Consider the following 19,338-nt stretch of genomic DNA (forward strand, 5'->3'; position numbering starts at 1 on the left):
CCCAAAGAATCTCTTCTTGAGCTATCGAAGCCTCGGACAACCTTGTTGTTAGGCTTGACGTGCGACCAGTCAGTGTTGAGTTTTCGGAAGGTTTCAAGCAGACAAACATTAAGCGCTGAACCATTATCAATCAACACCCTGGCAACCATCATGCCCTTGCACATGACCATGATGTTTAACAGCTCGATGTGCCCCCATCCTTCCGGCACAAATTCACTTTCTATGAAAATAATAGGATTGGGGGTCATGATCTGGCCGATCGTTTGCTCCAACTGCGCCGGTGAAGTAGTTGCAGGTACATGTGATTTTCCTAGAACTCTCAGTAATGCTTCTTGGTGTTCCTCTGATTTCTGCATTAGGCCCAAAATACTGATTTGAGCTAGCTGTTTGTTTAGTTGGTCCACAATATTATGCTCACTTTTTTGAACGAGCTTAATGAAGTCCGGAGTTTCCTTGTCCGTCACTTTCGCCTTCTCTTCCGTCTTGTCATCCTTATATAGTTTACCCTTTCCCTTTGCTTTCTTTTTTTCTTCGTCGGTCACCTTTTTTGCAGTCTCTTTCATTTCTTCCCTGATGCTCACCCCATTTTTTGATAATCTCTGGCACTTTCATGGTTTCAACCCCTATGGTTGTGGTGATAGTGGTCTCATAACTCCAAGGAACTGCCTGATCGGAGCTATAGGGGAATGGTTTAGGCGAGCGTATGGTTATGGGGGGTGGATTGGGTTTCACATTGAGGATGAGAGGTGGTGGTGATGATTTGGATGTTGAGGTGGTGGGGGGAGTTACGTGAGGATCGTATAGAGTATATGGAATGACGAGTGGTGGACGTGAAGACGAAGTGTATGGTATGTGAAAGGGAGGTCGAGTTGATCCTTGAGAATATGGTGGTGTGTAGGGTATAACAAGGGGAGGTCGGGTCAAATTTTGATAGTTTGGTGATCCGTAAGGTATAATTAAAGGTGGTCAGGTAGCAGTATGTTGATGAGTGGGATGAATGGTAAGGTCGGCTAATCTAAGTGGTGGTAGTGAATTTTGGGATGGATTTGTTGTGTAGTGGTTGACTGTGCTAACTGTTGGTGCTTCTGATCCCTGAGTTAAGTGGACCCTGATTCTTGCCCCGATAGGCACTATTAAATCTGAGGGATTGAAGTTGAGTTCTCCACAAATAACATTTACCCTGTGCCTGCTCCCCTCTTCATTGTGAGTTGGTAAAGGGTTTTGATTGATATCTTGTTATTGGGGCGGGTTGGCAGGTCCATCTAGGATGAGAGCCTTTTTATCGATTAGGTTCTGTACTTGATGTTTGAGCTGTCAGAATTGGTCTGTAGAGTGCCCTGGTGCACCCATGTGAAATTTGCAGAACAAATTGGGTTGTTCCCTAGCCCTTTAGCAGCCTCAGGATTTGGCGGACGTTTTGCAAGATACTCACCCTTGAGCAAGATTGGTAGTAATTCCGATAGTGTCATGGGTGTAGACACGTGATTTCGTCATTACGATGACCACATCTACAATGGTTTGGAGTCGCCACCATTCATTTTTATAAGTGGGTGTGAATGGTCACCCGATGTAGAGGAGAGAGGAGGGGGTTGCCTTGAACCCACCTTGTATCTTCTTTCTTCCTTTCTTCTTCTTCTTTGAGTCTTCTTGAGTCCTTAGTATTTTAAGCAAATACAACTCTTTTTGGTTGAAGGAGTAGAGAAGAGATGATGAAAGAGATGAGTGTAGTATGTGATTTTTTTTATGAGACTTGGGGAGGATTAGTGTGAGGGAATTGATGAGATTTTTCTTAGTAAGGGGGGTGATAGTTGTTAGTAGAGAGAGAGTTGGGGAGAAATTTTGTAGTGAAAGTTGGGGGCATTTTTGGGAAGAGGATGAGGGTATTTATAGATGTTGAGGAGTTATTTTAGGGATATAATGGGGTGAAGTAAAAAAAAGGATAGAATGGTTATGAGTTTGAGAGAGAAGTGGGTGTAATTTAGAGGAAATTGGAGGGTATTTAGGGAATGGGGGTTAAATGAGTGAGTTTTGACCCAAATGGTTTGGATCCTACCCAACTCATTTGGGTGGTGTGTTTGGTGAGGTGAGTTTAAGATGGTGGTTGACATTAAATGATATTTGGTTTAAGAGAATGGAGGATTTAAAGAGGTGGTTGATGATATTTTGGGAGGGTGAGGGAGATGATGTCATGTGTCAAAGTGGTTGGAAATGAAGGGTTGAGATAGGTTGATGGGAGAGGTTGAATGTTTGACTTGAGAGGATGGTGTAGGTTTAGGTTGTAGATGTAGGTTTTGTAGGGAATGATGAGAGTAGATTAGGGGAGGTATAGGTTAGGGGTGTGGGTTGATGTGTTTGATTTGAGAGAAAAGGTGATGGGTTGATGTGTGGGTAGATGAGGTTTAAAGAGAATTAATGGGGTAGGTGGTTGGATGAGGGAGGTGAGATGGGGTGATGACATGTGTCATCTTTTGATGATAAAAGAGTGATTTGTTGATGTGGGTTGTGGTTTATGGGTTTGGGTTGTGGGTTGGATAATGAATTGGATATGGTTAATGATTTGTGGGCTTTGTAGTGTTGGGCTTGGATTTTAGAAATGGTTTTGGGTTTTAAGGATTAGTTGAGGGTTATTTTAAAATGGATTTTGAGGGTATAGGTTGGTTTTAGATTTTAGGTGATGTGGGATTGATTTTAGGCTAGGGGTAAGGTGAGAAATCGATTTAGGAAAGTGTTGAGGGCTTGTGGGCCTTAGGTGGGCCTATGGTTTTTTAGGATTCGGAAGCGGAGCGGTGGTAGTAGAGAAGGGGTAGGCATCCCAAGTCTCACATTTTTAATTTTTTAATTTTTTTAGATTTTTGCAATCATTAGTTTGATAAAAAATGCCACGTGTTGGCGAATCAGGCTTTTTAGGCCCGTTGGTGAAATTTATCGAAAATTTGGCGTTTTTGATTTTGGAAGCGGAGCGGTGAATATTGGGAAAACGTAAGGTAGGCCAAGTCCTTTTGGTGGGCCTCCTAAACCATTGAGAGGTTGTAGACACCCCAATTTGCACGAACCCGTTAGAAAGATTCAAATTTTCTCGAGTTGATTCCGATTTAGAACTCAAGCTCTTTGACGGACTCGCATTGCCACTTATCTTCATCATTCATGCATACATGCATACATACATCATGTCATATAGTTTGCATACTCAACCTTGTCCCTAATCCACTTTAAACTTATGTCCATCACCCATATCCTAAGCCCATACCCATACCATAACCAAGGTCCATTTCCTCCTCCAACCTAACCCAAGTCCAAAACCCAAGTCCATATCCTAAATCCAAAGCCAAGTCCATTCTAAGCCCAAACCCAAGTCCATATCCTAACCCAAACCTAAGCCCAACACCAAGCCCACTCCAAGTCCATTCTCTCACCCCTTCATAAGATGACACATGTTGATACCTCATAAGCCCCCAATGCCCAATGCATCATCTAATTGGAGGGTCAACTTTTCTTTTGTGAAAACTCAAGAATGCCTTTCTCAAAAAGTTTAGTTAAACCAAAAAGGTTATTTGGTCTTTGGTAATAATCCATAAAGGTGAGAGAACTTCCCATTATGCCCTCAAAAGGTGGGAATCTTCAAGTACATACATGGAGTTCTCCCATTGGTCCATTTCAAAAATATACTTCCATCCTTGCTTTATTTGTTATTTACAAATGAACCAAGATCTACTTTTCACCTACCACTTCACCTTTACACATGTCATTCTCCTATTCACCCTCCCAAATGTGCTTTTATTTTCCCATTGGTCCATTTCAAAACTACACTTCCACCATTGCTTTATGAGTTATTTACAAATAAACCAAGATCTACTTTTTACCTACCACTCCACCTTTACACATGTCACTCCCCCATTCATCCTCCCAAAAGTACTTTTGTTCTCTCACCTCTATTTACCAAAAAACCAAGGATCAAAGTATGTTTTTAGGGTTTCTTCACAAATGTCATCTTTACCCTCATACAAATGGAAAATCCAAAAAGAAACAACCTAAATCTCATGTCCATTTTCTTTATTTTTAGGGTTTGACCACTTTATCCCCAAAAGTTCTCCAAAAACTCTATAAATACTCTCATTTTCTAAGAACAACTCATGCTCTCAAGCCCCCATCTCTCAACCTAAAACTCTACATCTCTCATCCCTCAACTTTCTCAACTCTCAACCACATCCTTCAACTCTCAAGTCCATTACACAAGCTCAAGTTATTTCAAGACTTCCAAAAGGGACAAGGTGGGACAATAGTTATTTATTTATCTTTTAAGTTGCATCTTCTTCTTCTATCCTTCTCCTTTTTTATTTTTATTTTTAGAAGCCTTTAGGATGTAATGGAGAACCCTCCTTCATCCCGAGTAGATTGAACCTCAACCTTGGGCATGGAATGCTTGAGGCGGTTTGGTCGAAAGGATGGAGGTTGAAGCCCTTTTAAACCATTCTCATATCATGCATCATAATGTACACTATGCACACACATCACACATGTTGGCTATGATGAAGAAATGTGTAACCCTCTTGATGGGGTTAAAATACTAAGTTTCTAGTTAAACATGCATGCATTAAGGTTATAGATCTAAGAGAACTCCTTTCATGGAACTTCTCTAAAATCATAAACCAACATTTCAACTCATGCAAAAATGTGTTGACTCCATAGAATGTCTTTTTCCATAAGATATCTCTTATGTCAACACCAACATCAAAACCTCTTCCAATGAGGTACATACACACTATATGCACCCACCCATTTCATGCATCTCATGCATTCTACTTGTTATTTTAATCCTTTTCAAAAATGGACAAATCTAAAGGTAACCACCTTAGGTGGAGAGAATGGGGTGCTTAACACCTTCCCCATTCTCTAACCGAATCCCCTTACTTAGATTTTAGGTAGACCATACATTTTTCATGATTGAGAGTCACTACAATGCCATAAAAAATGGTTTTCAAAAGAATCGATTTCGGTGCCCATTCACACCCATTTACAAAAAAGAATGGTGGCGACTCCAAACAACGTAGCATTAAGGTTCAAAAGGTGAACATTCTCATGTCTACAGAGGTCTTAGGGGCCTTGGTTTGGTAAAAATGTCACTTTTCAATGACTTGGGCCCTTAAGGCTCGTTGGCCCATTTATTTGGAAAATCGATATTTTTGAGCCCTTTCGAGAAGTGGCCCGTTCAAATTGAGGTGTCTACAATGGGTAACCTGGTAAACACTCTATTTACTCTGTTGGGTTGTGCCTGCTAGTTCTGACCATATAGTAGTGCCTGCTGTACAACTGGTGGAGGATTTGCTCAAAATGGATTCTGAGGTGGAGGATTCCATGTTGGCGGTGCTGGTGCACATGAAGTCGATGGCACTTGTGGTCTTGGTGCTGGTGAAGGGATGAAGAGGGGTCGGTTTGGTTGTACGTTGTTAACTTGTGTTTCTTCCCTCTTCTTTCCTAGAGACACTGACATTCTTTAAGAAGGGATTCCTGCTGTTGTCCTTAGACTTGTGAAATCAAAGATCAAACCTGTTCGGATCCCGTCTTCGACCCGATCTGCTACTTGTACCAGATTGGAGAATGTCCAGTGGTGTGCCCCACCAGATGAGTATAGAAGGCGTGCCCTAGTGTTGAGATAAACGTGGTGTTCATCTCATTCTCGGTCATTGCAGGCCTTACTTGTGAGGCCGATTCTCGCCATCTCTGTGCATACTCCTTCACCGTTTCCTTCTGCTTTCTTGTCATTTTGTCCATGTCGTTCCGATCTAGACCAACGTCTGTGTTGAATCAGTAATTTTGCCAGAACATCTCGGCTAGGTCCTGCCAATTCTTAATGAGTGAGTGATCTAATCCAGAAAATCATTTGAGTGCCGGCCCTGTCAAGCTCCTCTGAAACAACTGCACCAGCAGCCTGTCATCCTCACCATACTTGCACATGGATCCACAATACAACTTCAGATGTGACAGCGGACACCCTACTCCGTTATACTTTTCAAACTCCGGACACTTGAATTTAGCCGGTAATTGTGCGTTGGGGTAGAAGCAAAGTTCTTTGAACCGAGTTCCACTCATAGTGTTAAGGCCCTTCATTCTTCTCATCTCTTCTTGCAGAGACTCGATTTGCTGAGCTAATTTTTCGTCTTTCGCGCTCTTGGCTTCTGTGGCCCTGTACTTGCATTCGTCATTAGGAATGACCACAGGGGGTAGTCGATTCTGTGGGATATAGAGCGGGGGCCCCTGGTATTCAGGCACTACAGGTGGCATGGTGGTCTGTGGTCCCTGGGGAGGTTGCTTGGGTAAATCATGATTCGATCCAGATGCATGTTGCTGTATTGTTTGAGCTTGTATGACGCTGACATTGGCTAACACAGCACTTACTATCTTTTCTTGCCTCTCAATTATTTTCAATAATGTTGTGGTTTGTGGATCGATGCCTGACGTTTCGGCTACTGGGGGTTGTGCTGGTTCAAAAGAACTCATGATGACTGTAGATGATCTCAGAAAATATGGAGGTACTTCTGGCTGCTTGTATTTCTTTCGCTTGGCTACCTGTGGGTACAGAAGACCAAGTGTTACTATCTTGTTGTTACAAAAAATGAAGATACATGATGTTTTATTAGATCAGGTAAAGTTTTTTATTGTGAGTTTTAACGGAAAAAGTAATTTCTCGGCGCGGAGTCGGCATCTACACGGAGTTGGTAAAACATATATATATATATATATATATATATATATATATATATATATATATATATATATATATATATATATATTTAAAGAATTATATCAGCACGGAGTTGGCATCGACACGGAGTCGGTAAAATATTTTTCAAAATGGAATTAACTCAGCGCGGAGCTGGCATCGACACGGAGTCGGCATCAACACAGAGTTGGCATCAGCACGGAGCTGGCATCGACACAGAGTCGGTAAATCATTTTTTAAAAAGGTAATTTCATCAGCACGGAGCTGGCATCGACACGGAGTCGGAAAAACATTTTGAAAGCGGAATTATCTCAGTACGGAGCTGGCATCGACACGGAGTTGGCATCAACACGGAGTTTGCATCAGCACGGAGTTGGCATCGACACGGAGTCGGGAAAATATTTTGGAAAAGTAATTTCATCAGCACGGAGCTGGCATCGACACGGAGTCGAAAAAAATATTTTAAAAAGGTAATTTCATCAGCACAGAGCTGGCATCGACACGGAGTCGGAAAAATATTTTGAAAAGGTAATTTCATTAGCACAGAGCTGGCATCGACACAGAGTCGGAAAAATATTTTGAAAGTGAAATTATCTCAGCACGGAGCCGGCATCGACACAGAGTTGGCATCAACACAGAGTTGGCATCAGCACGAAGCTGGCATCGACACGAAGTCGGAAAAACATTTTGGAAAAGTAATTTCATCAGCACAGAGCTGGCATCGACACGGAGTCGGGAAAATATTTTTAAAAGATAGTTTCATCAGCACGGAACTGGCATCGACACGGAGTTGGAAAAATATTTTGAAAAGGTAATTTCATCAGCATAGAGCTGGTCGATACGGAGTCGGAAAATATTTTGAAAAAGTAATTTCATTAGCACGGCGCTGGCATCGACACAGAGTCTGAAAAAATATTTTGAAAAGTAATTTCTGAGATAAATCGAGTTGGAACAACCCATGTTTTTGGTAGCCTCAATTCAGTTCTATGAAATCATCGTCGGCCAGGCAGATCTCCACGGAAGAGGCGGCGCACAGTGGCACTCTTAAATCACCTGATTCCCTGAATAGACGTAGTCTATCCCCCTCGTATCAACTGGGTAAGATCTTTCTAGGCACCGACTTTAATCAAGGACTGCAATTGGCACTTTTTGAAATCTTTTTTTTTTTTAAAACGATTGAATTCACTTGAGTTGATTGATTGGTTGTTATCTTTGTTAGATCATGGACTTGGTTTGAAATTTGATATGGATCCAGTTTGTAGTGGATCTGGGCCTTAGACCTAGTCGAAACGAATCTGGATCTTGGACCCAGTTGGATTGGATCTGGGTTGTAACCCAGTTGAAAATGGATCTAGGTCGTGGACCTAGTTGAAAATGGATCTGGGTCGTGGACCCAATTGAAAATGGATCTGGGTCGTGGACCCAGTTGGATTGGATTTGGGTTCAGGGTCGTGGACCCAATTGGGTTGGATCTGGGTCGTGGATCCAGTTGAACATGAATTTGGGTCGTAACCCAGTTAGATTGGATCTGGGTCGTGGTCCCAATTGCAAATGGATTTGGGTCGTAACCTAGTTAAAAATGGATCTGGGTCGTAACCCAGTTGAAAATGGATCTGGGTCGTGGACCCAGTTGGATTGGATATGGGTTGTGGACCCAGTTGCACATGGATCTGGGTCGTAACCCAGTTAAAATGGATCTGGGTCGTGGACCCAGTTGGATTGGATCTAGGTCGTGGACCCAGTTGGGTCAGATATGGGTCGTGGACCCAGTTGAACATAGATTTGGGTCGTAACCTAGTTAAAAATGGATCTGAGTCGTGGACCCAGTTGAACATGGATCTAGGTCGTAACCCAGTTAAAAATGGATCTGGGTCGTGGACCTAGTTGGAATGGCTCGGAGCGTGGGCCCAGTTTAAATGGATATAAGTGGGGACCTGGTTCACAAAGTTGTTTTGAGTTGGAAAATCCGCAAATTCTTTATCTTTTTTTTTTGTTTGTTTGTTTTATTTTTATTTTTTTTTGAGAACATTGATTAACAAAATCCATTTTACTTAACTCGTCTAAAACTTAGGATTTTTCCAAGGGTGCCGTTAATGTTTGATCAATTGTAAGTGGGCCTCCTTAAAAAAAAAATGGACTGTCGAGTTCATACTGTAGGGTCGAGTTCACTCTAGTCCGTGTTAATGGCACGGATAGGGTCTACATTCCGTCATCCGTGTTTTGGGCACGGATGAGACATTCACTGTTTCAACCATGTTCCAAATACGGATGACGCATATTCTGTCTCAATCGTGTTCCCAACACGGATGAGGTACATTTTGGCATATCCGTGCCATGGACACGGACCAGAATGAAATCCAATTTCTGGAAATTCACAGAACTGTTTCTTTGCCCTTGTTTTTCATGTTTCCCCTGTTTTGAGTCTTTGGTTCATTGTTTTTCTCCCCCTCTTTTTTTGTGTGTTTTGGATGATGCTATGTGCACTACTCCCTTTTACCTAAGGGAGGATAAAAATAAATTAGAACATCTACCTAGTGAACTAGGGGTGCCCCATTGGGCTTATAATTTGGGCTTCGAGGCCCGACAACAACTTGTACAATTACAACCTTGCTTGGGGGTCGATGTAACGTTGGAAACTCGTGTTCTAGCAGTCGGGCACATGCATGCAGCTTAATAGGTGGCTTCACGGCTACTCGATCTTCAAACCTCGATGCATACCGAAATACACATGTCGTTAGTTGGTGATTGGGTTTGATGTGTTTATTCCTGACACTTGAAATAACGATCTCAAGCCGTGGAACTACTAAGCATCGGGGCCAAGTATATTGAGGGTGGGGTGGCTTGGAAGTGGGGCTATGCTCGCAAGTGCACATGTGCATTTTTATTTATTATTTTTCATCGACCCCCTTACAAATATGTAATAAAACAACAAAAGTAAGTAAATATTACATTTTGGACATTTGAAAAATAGAAGATAAGAAGTAAACAACACACAACAATGTTAGTAAACAAAGTTTTTTTTTCAAAGATGACCGAGTTGTCACGAGGGATGAGCCATGTCCCCAGCGGAGTCGCCAGCTGTAGATACGTGGTTTTCGTCATTACGACGGTCACATCTACGATGAATTGGAGTTGCCACCATTCATGTTGTAAGTGGGTGTGAATGGTCACCCAATGTACATTTTCCAAAAAATGACATTTTGGCATTTTTAGTGACTCATGATGGATAAAGGGGCTAATCAAACCTAGAGATCAAGGTAAGCCGCTCAGTTGGAGAAAAGGGAAAGTGTTAGGCACCCTTTTCTCCTCGCCAAGTGGCAGTAACCTCAAATAATTCAGTCATTTTTATTTTGAAGTAAGTTGGAAAATAAAGTACCACGTGGGGGTGTTTTTACCCTCGATGGGGATTCGCTTTCGGCTCGATTATAGGATCATCTCATTGAAGGAGATGATCTTAATGAATCATTTGCCTTAGGGCTACTCATTTAAAATGAAAATAAAAGAGAATGAGGGGATATTAGAAGAGGGAGAATGAGAGGATAGAGAGAGAAAAAATGGGGGTATACTTTGAACCCACCTTGTATCTTTGATCTTCTTTTCTCCTTCTTCTTCTTTTTCTTGAGTCCCTAGTAGACTTATGAGAGAATGTATTTTTTGTTTTGTAGAAGATTAGTGTGAGATTGGAGGAGAGATTTTGAGTTCTTTTTTTTATGTGAGACTTGGTGAAACTTGGTGACCATTTTTGGAAGGAAGGGAGGGGTATTTATAGGTGTTGGGGGGATGTTTGGGGATATAATGGGGTTAAAGGTTGGGAGAATGGGTATTGGCATGATTTTTAGAAGATGGGGGTATGAAATTTGGAGTAAGATTGGGGGTAGTTTTGTAAAGAATGAAAATGGGTAAGGTTTTGAACCAAATGGTTTAGATCCTACCCAAATCCATTTGGGTAAAGTGTTTGGTAGGGTGAGATGAGTGATGGTTGATGGAGGAGTGGGGTGTAAGAGGGTTGTTTGGAGAAAGAGTGTTAGGTTGGTTAAAGTGGTGATGTATTTAGATTTAGGAGAATGAGTTGTGTAAGAGGTGGGTATATTGGTTTTTGGGAGGAGAAAGGGGATGATGCTATGTGGAAATCATGATGAGAGGGTGAGGTGATGAGATTGGTTGATTGGTTGATAGGGGTTGTTTGATTAGAGAGAAGGGTGTGGGTTAGTTGATTGATGATGAGGGAAGTATGGGTTGAGGTGATTTTGTTGGAGTGTTTTAAGGGAAAGTGAGGGGTTGATATGTAAGGGATATGGATGATTGATGATGTTAGAAAATGGTGATGGATTAGGGTATGGGTTGAGGTGTGGGTAGTTGATGATGTTAGAAAATGGGGATAGGTTTGGTTAGGGTAGGGTATGGGTTGAGGTGATTTTAGAGAGAGGTGATGTGGGTTAGATGAATTGTTTAGAGAATGATGATGGGGGTAGGTGATTAAATGAGGGAGGTGAAGGGTGGTAATGACATGTGTCATATTTTAATATTGGGAGGGTGATTGGTTGATGTGGGTAGTGGATAATGGTTAAGGTAGTGGGTTGGATAATGAGTTAGATATGGTTAGTGGTTTATGAGCTTTTAAGTGTTGGGCTTGGGTTTAGGAGGGTTGTTGGTCATTTTGGCTTGATTAGGATTTGTTTTGGGTTGGATATTTGAGGGAAGGTAGGTGTTAGGGTTTAGGTGATATGGAGTTAATTTTAGGTTAGGGTGTAAAGTGGGAAATTGGTTTAGGAGAGGGTTAAGAGTTTATGGGCCTTGCATGGGCTTAAGGTGTTTGTGGATTTCGAGGTGGAGTGGTGGAGGGTGGATGATGGGTTGGCATCCCAAGTCTCCTATTTTTTAATTTATTAATTTTTTTTGAGATTTTTTTAATTGTCGGTTTGATAAAAAATGCCACGTGTTTGGCAATTTGGGCCTTTTAGGCCCGTTGGAGAATTTTATCAATTTTTTTGGATGTAAGCGTGGAGCGGTGAAGGTTGGGACAACGTAGGATGAGTCCGGCCCCTTTGATGGGCCCCTTAGACCATTGGATGGTCTTAGGGGCATCGATTTAATCAAAACTGCCATTTTTTTTAATGTTTTGGGTCTTAGAGGCCCGTTGGCTTATTTTGTCGGAAAATCGATATTTCGAGTGGAGCGGAGCATGTCGAGCTTTTTGGTGGACCTACTAACCCTTTGAGAGGTGTTAGAGGCTTTGAGTTTGGCGAAAATGTCGTATTTCGAGGGTTCGGGCCCATTCAAATTGGGGTGTATACAGCCTTTATAAAAATCAAGCTCTTGCTAGAGTCTACGACTCTTGCTAAAAGTACAAGGTTCTAGATTTCTTTAGTACAAAACCTAGATTTTGAGTGAGAAGTTGTCTCTCTCAAACTTGAGGATTTTAAGATTTTGACTGAGAAGTCGTCTTTTATCATGTAAAAGGCCAAAATGCCCTTGTTTTTTTCATTAAAAAAATGGGTAAGGGTATTTTTAGAAAGTAAAAGTGTTGGAGAATCCTAATGTCCTCATAAAGTCTTGGGCTATAACATTCCCTATATGTATATATGTAGATACAGATGCGATTATACGAACTTAAGGGCCATCCTTCTCTATGACCACATGTTAACGTGGCACCCAAATACACTATCAAGTGCCACAGGTTTGTAGGCCATACAATTTTATGAACTCTTAAAACAACAAAATTTAAAAAAAGAGATTTTTTCACCGTTGGATTTAAATTTTAAATCTAGGAGTTCAATGACCCTCCATTTTTAAATTTAAAATCCAATGCTAAAAAATTCTTTTTTCATTGTAGGATTTATTTTTCAAGTCCAATCTAGATGACAAACAAAGAGGTTGAGTTGTCATTTGGACCAATGAGACAGTCCACATGGCCCAAATGTGACCAACGTGATCCAAAATGAGTGGGTTGTGATGTACTTAATTTGTTGTGATGCAATTCCCCACACTTAAATTCAATGTATTATTAATTACATCGACATTTTAAAAGATTAAAATTTAATACAAATTTTGATGTTATTTATTTATTTGTGTAGATTGATCAAAATTTATATTTATTTTTTTTCTACCCAAACCATGCCCAACTCGAAGCTCTACTGCAAAGGCTCGGCAAGTCCCCCTTATGATCGGGCTTCAAGCTAAGCTCGCATTTGGGAAATGACTTGGGCTAACCTCAAGCCCAACCCGACGTTGTTTCTACCCGAGCTGCCCATCCCAAACCAGGCCTAATCTCAAGGAAGCCCAGCCTGGCCCGATTACACACCCCTAGTTGTACTTTGTAGCGTTTTTTTTTAACTTTTTGGTTTGCTCTAGGGATTTAGGGGGGTGTTTTTTCAAAGGATAAATTACACTATGACCCCTGTGGTTTGGCATAATTCCATCCCCTAACATTTTGACAATTGCACTTACCTCCCTTTTAAAAGATGATGTTAAAATTCAGATGTTATTTTACTATTATACCCTTTTATTTTATTTTATTTATTATTATTTTATTTTATATATACAGAAAAAGTTAAAATTTAAAAGTATAAAAGTGTTCCCATCTAAGCATTCACTCGTACGTGTGAATCCATTCTTTTTCACAGGGATATTTTTTGTTCATAAAAAAGAATTAACATTTTGAAAAGGGTAAAATGGTCCTTATAAAAATTTAAAAACCATTTTTAACTGTTTGGTCGGCGGAAACTAGATGGAAAGGGGTAAGTGAAACCATTAGATAACCATAGGGGAAGTAAGTGCAATTGTCAAATTGTTAGGGGGTCGACATAGAATTATGCCAAACCACAGGGAGTAAAAGTGTATTTTACCCTTATTAAACTTAGGTTGGTGAGATGATGTATTATTTTCAAAAATTTGAAAATAGGAAATTTTCAAATAGAGTTTGGATCTTTGTTTGATTAAATAAAGAGTCGTGATGAATGTATTTGAAACTGGGAAATTTTCAAATAGAGTTCAGATTAGTCTTTGTTTGATTAAATAAGACATGGCAAGGGCACAGAACGATAGACCTTTTTCATCGAGATACATATGAAAATATGTGCGGTTCTTTACCCAACCACGTGCATTCATCATTATTCTTAAATAAAACCATATACACATTCTATGTAGGAAAATCAATCCATCAATACAAGCACAATTTACCTCAAGTCCGGCTTACCAACCAACCTCAAATAATAAATAAACAAATAAATAAATATATTACAAGTGCTTTACAAATATATGGCCTCAAGACCCACAATTTAATCAATCTTAACTAATGTTGATTAGACGTGAATATTAGTTTCAGATTTTTTATATTTTATTTTTAGGATTTAATTGGTCGTCTTTGTTTGGTTCATTTGTCTAATTTTTGAATCCAATTTGGATTATCTTTAGAGTTTCCTTCCATTCTATCAGTAGAGCTTTCTTTCTGCAATAACATTTTGAACTTGATCATTCCATGATGAGGAGGACGACCACCACCAATTCCCCAAGGATCTAGACTTGCATGAAATCATCTACAATGACTCCGGGCTTTAATGATACCAAGCAAGGGCTGAGTAGTCAATTTTTTCTGGTACACTTGACTGACCCATCACCATAGGACACATACCTCAACATGCCTAACCAAAATACTTCAGGAGTCAAATTTCAAATTCTGACTAAATAAACCAACAACATTTTTCTCTTTTATTCATTTTATCTTGGTTAATGTAAAGGTCCAAAAGATGTATGCAAATGACCACCCAATCTAGAAGACATTAGCCATGCAAAAAAACAAAGATATACTAATTTGTAATAATTCTGGCATTTGAAACATATAAATAAGAAACAATGTGCAATGAGTTAGATTTTCCTCTAATAAATAATATATACATACTCAAAGGGAGAGCTTGCTTCTGTCAAAAATGTCTCTCCATTTTTTTGAATGGTGCAGAAACTTGTTTGTTGTATTATTATCACCTTCTTTGTATCAATCAGTTAAAGCACTCCCTTTTACACAGCATTTGCGAGTCTTTTCTGTATCAATTCTGGACAAGACATCTTATTGATGCTGCAAAAGGCACTCACACAAAGTAAACATTTAACACTGCTTCAAACTACAATAATCACTTATATTCAACAACCAAGTTAACAACTTCAGACCCAACTTACCAAATCAGAAGATCCCCACTAGATGCCACTTTCTCCCAAATCCAATCCGGTACTAGTTCTTGCAATAACTTTAGCTGTTCTTCTACTTCATCTGCAAATCCAAATGCAAGTCATTTAGCTAACTTACATTAAGCATTATTAAATTATACAGGAAATTGTTTCTTCTCATAACCTGATAAGAATCAATAGTGTCTTACTTCTATCAACTATATCACAATGGCCCACTATTATCTTGTGCATTAGCTCCTCTTTTGTAATAACCCAACGCTTTATTGACTGAAATATGAGGTGGATCATGTTGAACAGCTTTGGCAGGCTTGCCAACATCTGCCTCCGTCTCCTTGCTTGCAAGATGCCCATATCCCGCTCCTCGATTGCTTTTTCCTCTTTCTCTCTTATCTGCAAATAGTAGTATGGTTTAATAATCCTTCATCGGAACAGTCAAATTTTGTTTCAATCTTGCCATGTGAACTTGAATTTCATTCTATTCATGTTGTTATGTTCATCTAAATATATTCTTTCACAAAGTAAATGAAATTACATCTGGTCGAATCTGTGTCAAAACGAGCTCAATAATTCTCTTGAAAATGCCCGGCTTTTTATAATTTCTTTATTCATTTTTAAAAGAAGGAACTCTTCAAGTTAGTTATGAATTTACCGATTGTAAAAGTGACTCTGGAAGTAATTTGATAATATCAGCATCTGCTGATGATCTTCCCATTTCACTTTTCTCGGTCTCAGATTTTGCATTCTTTATGGGAGTGGTGAATAATGACCTATTCCGAGGTGGGCGCCTCAACAACTTGTTTGGTGAGGCAATGGAATCATCATCTTCGATCATGTGACATCTCTTTGGCGTCTGTAAGTCAGGCGTGACGGTCATCGGCTTCGCTGGAGTCGAAATGAGTTTTGCAGGAGTCCCATGGCTGTGATCAATTTCTGTTGGAGAACAATCTTTATTCTTCGTCGGTTTGTCCTCTTTGTTATAGGTTGTCAGAGGGCTTGAAAAAGGAATTTTAATAGGGGAAGCACCGGATACTGAAGTTCTTCTAATGGTAGGTGGTTTTGAATGTTGCAGCGATGGAACAACAGAACTACGTATTTCCTCATTTGAACAAGTTTCTTTAAAACAAGAATAGGGTACTGCAGGGGTTGAAGGTTTGAGAGCAGTGGATAACAGTTGAGTTTTCTCTGATTCACGAATGGGAATCCTATGTGCAAACCGCCTCTGAAAAGATTGGGACAAGTGGGAGGCTACAGCTGAATATTGATGGGGGATCGCTTCTGGTAATGACTCGACGGGCAAGGAGGAGACTTGTGCTTCATTCAAGTTTGAAAGTATATTTTGTTTTGTTCGATTAAATGGCTCTGGTAGTGTTTCCTCTGGAATCTCGTTCCCCTGATAACATAAATAGCATTTTTAAAACACAGGATATCTTGGACAAAGAATAAGAATTTAATTCAAGAACAAAAACCTACTTAGATGGTTATGAATCCTCTCTTTTTCAGAAGACTAATCAACAATCATTGTCATTCCACATCAAAAAAAATTCAGAAGAATTTTCCAATGCACATAAGATATTTAGAACAATAAATCAATCCTAAAGGAACTTTGTAGAATTTACTCACATTTTGGAGGATATGAGACACTAAAGGCTAAAGTTATCACAGGGAATTTAATAATTTAAATCAAGGCAATGGCTGGAACCGATTTTTCAGTTGCTATGAAAAATGTAAAAATTGGAATGCTAACATGGGTTACTCTTTCTATTGTTAAAAGAAATTATTTTTGAATTGCATCCCTTTCTTTATGGTTTTATCTTTAACCATCGGCGGTCCAATGACCTGTCATTTGAAAAGGTGTCTTAAACACCTTTTAACATCTACTTAAAGGAGAAGATTTCTCATTTTACACACATTCAATTGGATTTTCTTGTGTTCTCATTCCCCCACAATTAAATTGCTAATCAAAATGGTTCATCGATACCATTGCATTCAGTGAGAGTGAATAGATTCAACAAATCTACCACAACAATACATAGTCGATTCAATATATCTTGGAACCAACTTTTCTGATAACCGTTGCTTACCACGATTTTTGTGTCAGTTTAAAGAAAACGATCTCTCTCGTGATTCAGAGACTTTCTATATTTTGGTTCCTCTTTTACTTGTTTCCCCAATTTCTCCAACAGCTTCTTGATAATGATTATAGAGTCAGGATCCCTTGACTCATGGAAAAAAACACATGATCCCAACCAATTAAACACAGAATCCAATGGTTGAGATCTATCATCGTGATAAGTGTCTCTGAGATATATGTTATCAAGATATGCATAAATCTCAACCATTGTTTTTTTCTTTTTTTTTTTTAAATCTAAATGGTTGGGATCATGTGTTTTGTCATGAGTCATTCTTCACGAGTCAATGGATCCAAAACCCATGATTATATCTTATTAGCTACATTTACAAATTAATTCATAATTACAAAGCAAAAGCTAGTGTTAACCAGTAAAATATACTAGAAATTATTGTGGATCATGACTACGATAAAATCTAAAACTAAATCCTGCTTCTCGATTTCTAACAACATGGCTAATGTTAAATTAACTATATGCATAATAAATGTGAATTGAAATAAGAAAAAATTGTGCATTAACATAATAAATAAATACAAGAAACAAAAGATTGATTTGAAAAATAAGGTTTAGCTACCTCAGGATGGACTTTGACGAAATCCAAGAGCCGGGCACGAAACAATTTGCTCAAACTCAAATACCCACTCCCCCCTTTCTGTCCACCATTGTTTTCCAATACATCAGTTTTCAGAGTGACCTGAAGATCTGGTTTCATACAGAGAGTCTTCTCATCTTGCAGAAGTACCTTCTCTAATACAATCGCCTCGGGCAAAATGTAATTCAATTGGGCTAAATGGTTGTATGAAAATCTCCTAAAACACAACAAAATCGATAAATTAACAAAAGAACCCAATTCTAATCCCACATAAAAAGAACCAAATTACCTGATTTTCTCACATCAAACTTTGCATTAAAGAATAAGAAATTACCTGTCTGTTAATGATTCGATTCCTGGGCAAATGTTTGCAAAATTTGTCATTTTTCCCTTCATTCGAAGTAACCGAATCGAACACTCCATGCTATCAAAGAACTTAGCCATCATCTCATACCTAAATCACATAAATAAAATACCAAAATGGGTAAAATCTCATAACTAGGTAAAACCCCAAAACACGTGATGAAAGAACCAATTTTCCGAAAAAATTCTTCAAACATCTTACTTTTCAGGGAGTTTGATCGAGCAGGTCGGCTTTTTTGACGATTTGAAATCAGACCCAAATTTATTTGCAGTTTTTCTGCTCGATTTGGTTAGATCTAGTTGATCTGAAGGTCCTTTGTTGGATTTCTGAAGCCCTTTTGCGATCTCCCTCACTTCGTTTACTGAGAAAGCCACACCTCGATTTCTGCTTCGATTACGGAGCTGAATCGGTTTCTCTGGGGTATTTGGATCTGAAGCACCGATTTCATTTGCGACAGAAGCTAATTTCGAGCTCGATCGAGTGATCTTCTTGGATTTGAAGGGATTGAAGGGTGATGTCGAGGGTTTCATCTTCGATAGATAGAGAGAGAGAGAGAGAGAAATGGCGGGAATGGACGGTCACAGACTCACAGTAGATATAAATTGTGAGTAAAGAGGCGAGAATTGGCGGGAGTTAACAGTCATGTTTGGCGGGAATCTGACATGGCGTCCTACGTGGCAGAATGCTTAGTCAGATTCGCGGTCAGTGACTCACGGTAGATAAATGTGAGTAAGGCGAGAATTGGCGGGAAGCTGGCGTCCATCGTGGCAGGCCGCTTAGTCAGATTCCCTCTATACTTACACTCACTGATATATCGTCCAATACATGTTCGCATACCTTAACAATTAATATATATAGGTTGTTTGCATAGACCATAGCTTTAAAGCTCGACTCAAATGAAGATTTAATTAAAAGGGGCGTTTCATGGGACATCTCAGAAAATGGCTTGGAAATTGATGCATTTCAATTGTTGGATTTGGGGTTTTCAACGGCTTGGAGCTCGTTTTAAAACAAAACGTGCGGGCTAGCTCGGAAACCTCGTTTGTTTTAAAAGAGTTGAGGTGTTTTCAAATACCTCCCTCCATCTTTCATTCTATTGAAACTAAAACCTTCTCTCTCAAAACTCCTTTTCTCACGAATCCTTCTCTCTACAAAAATCACAAAGAAACAAATACTTCTCTTTCACGAATTTCTCAATAGGAAACCCTAAAAAAATGATGGGATAGAAGCTCTCTTTTCCCTCATGTGTCTCTCTCTACAGAAAATCTTAATCATTAAAGTTCGAAACCTTAAAAACCATCAAACGATTGAAGATTTACCCGTTGAAGAAGGTGCCCATACCCATACCATTGTT

The 19,338-nt window shown here is 39.4% G+C and overlaps 1 protein-coding gene across 2 annotated transcripts; it reads right to left on the reverse strand.

Moving 5' to 3' along the window:
* Positions 1 to 13,892: 13,892 nt before the first annotated feature.
* CDT1A (CDT1-like protein A) lies at positions 13,893 to 18,781 on the reverse strand. Of its 2 annotated transcripts, XR_015180957.1 has the most exons (8): positions 18,186 to 18,781; positions 17,955 to 18,074; positions 17,603 to 17,837; positions 15,549 to 16,289; positions 15,088 to 15,289; positions 14,891 to 14,981; positions 14,616 to 14,789; positions 13,893 to 14,358 (listed from the first exon to the last, which is right to left on the reverse strand). XR_015180957.1 is itself a non-coding variant. In XM_086451873.1 (7 exons), exons 1-7 carry the CDS (start codon positions 18,512 to 18,514, stop codon positions 14,732 to 14,734), a joined length of 1,776 nt encoding a protein of 591 aa, XP_086307999.1. In that variant the 5' UTR covers positions 18,515 to 18,781; the 3' UTR covers positions 14,400 to 14,731. The 2 variants fall into 2 exon arrangements, 1 of the variants encoding a protein (XP_086307999.1); XM_086451873.1 differs by lacking the exon at positions 13,893 to 14,358 and having other exon boundaries at positions 14,400 to 14,789.
* Between the last annotated feature and the right edge of the window lie 557 nt (positions 18,782 to 19,338).

The sequence above is a fragment of the Akebia trifoliata genome, chromosome 8 (assembly GCF_017979445.1).
Source record: "Akebia trifoliata isolate Shusen 1 chromosome 8, ASM1797944v1, whole genome shotgun sequence".
Lineage (NCBI taxonomy): Eukaryota > Viridiplantae > Streptophyta > Magnoliopsida > Ranunculales > Lardizabalaceae > Akebia > Akebia trifoliata.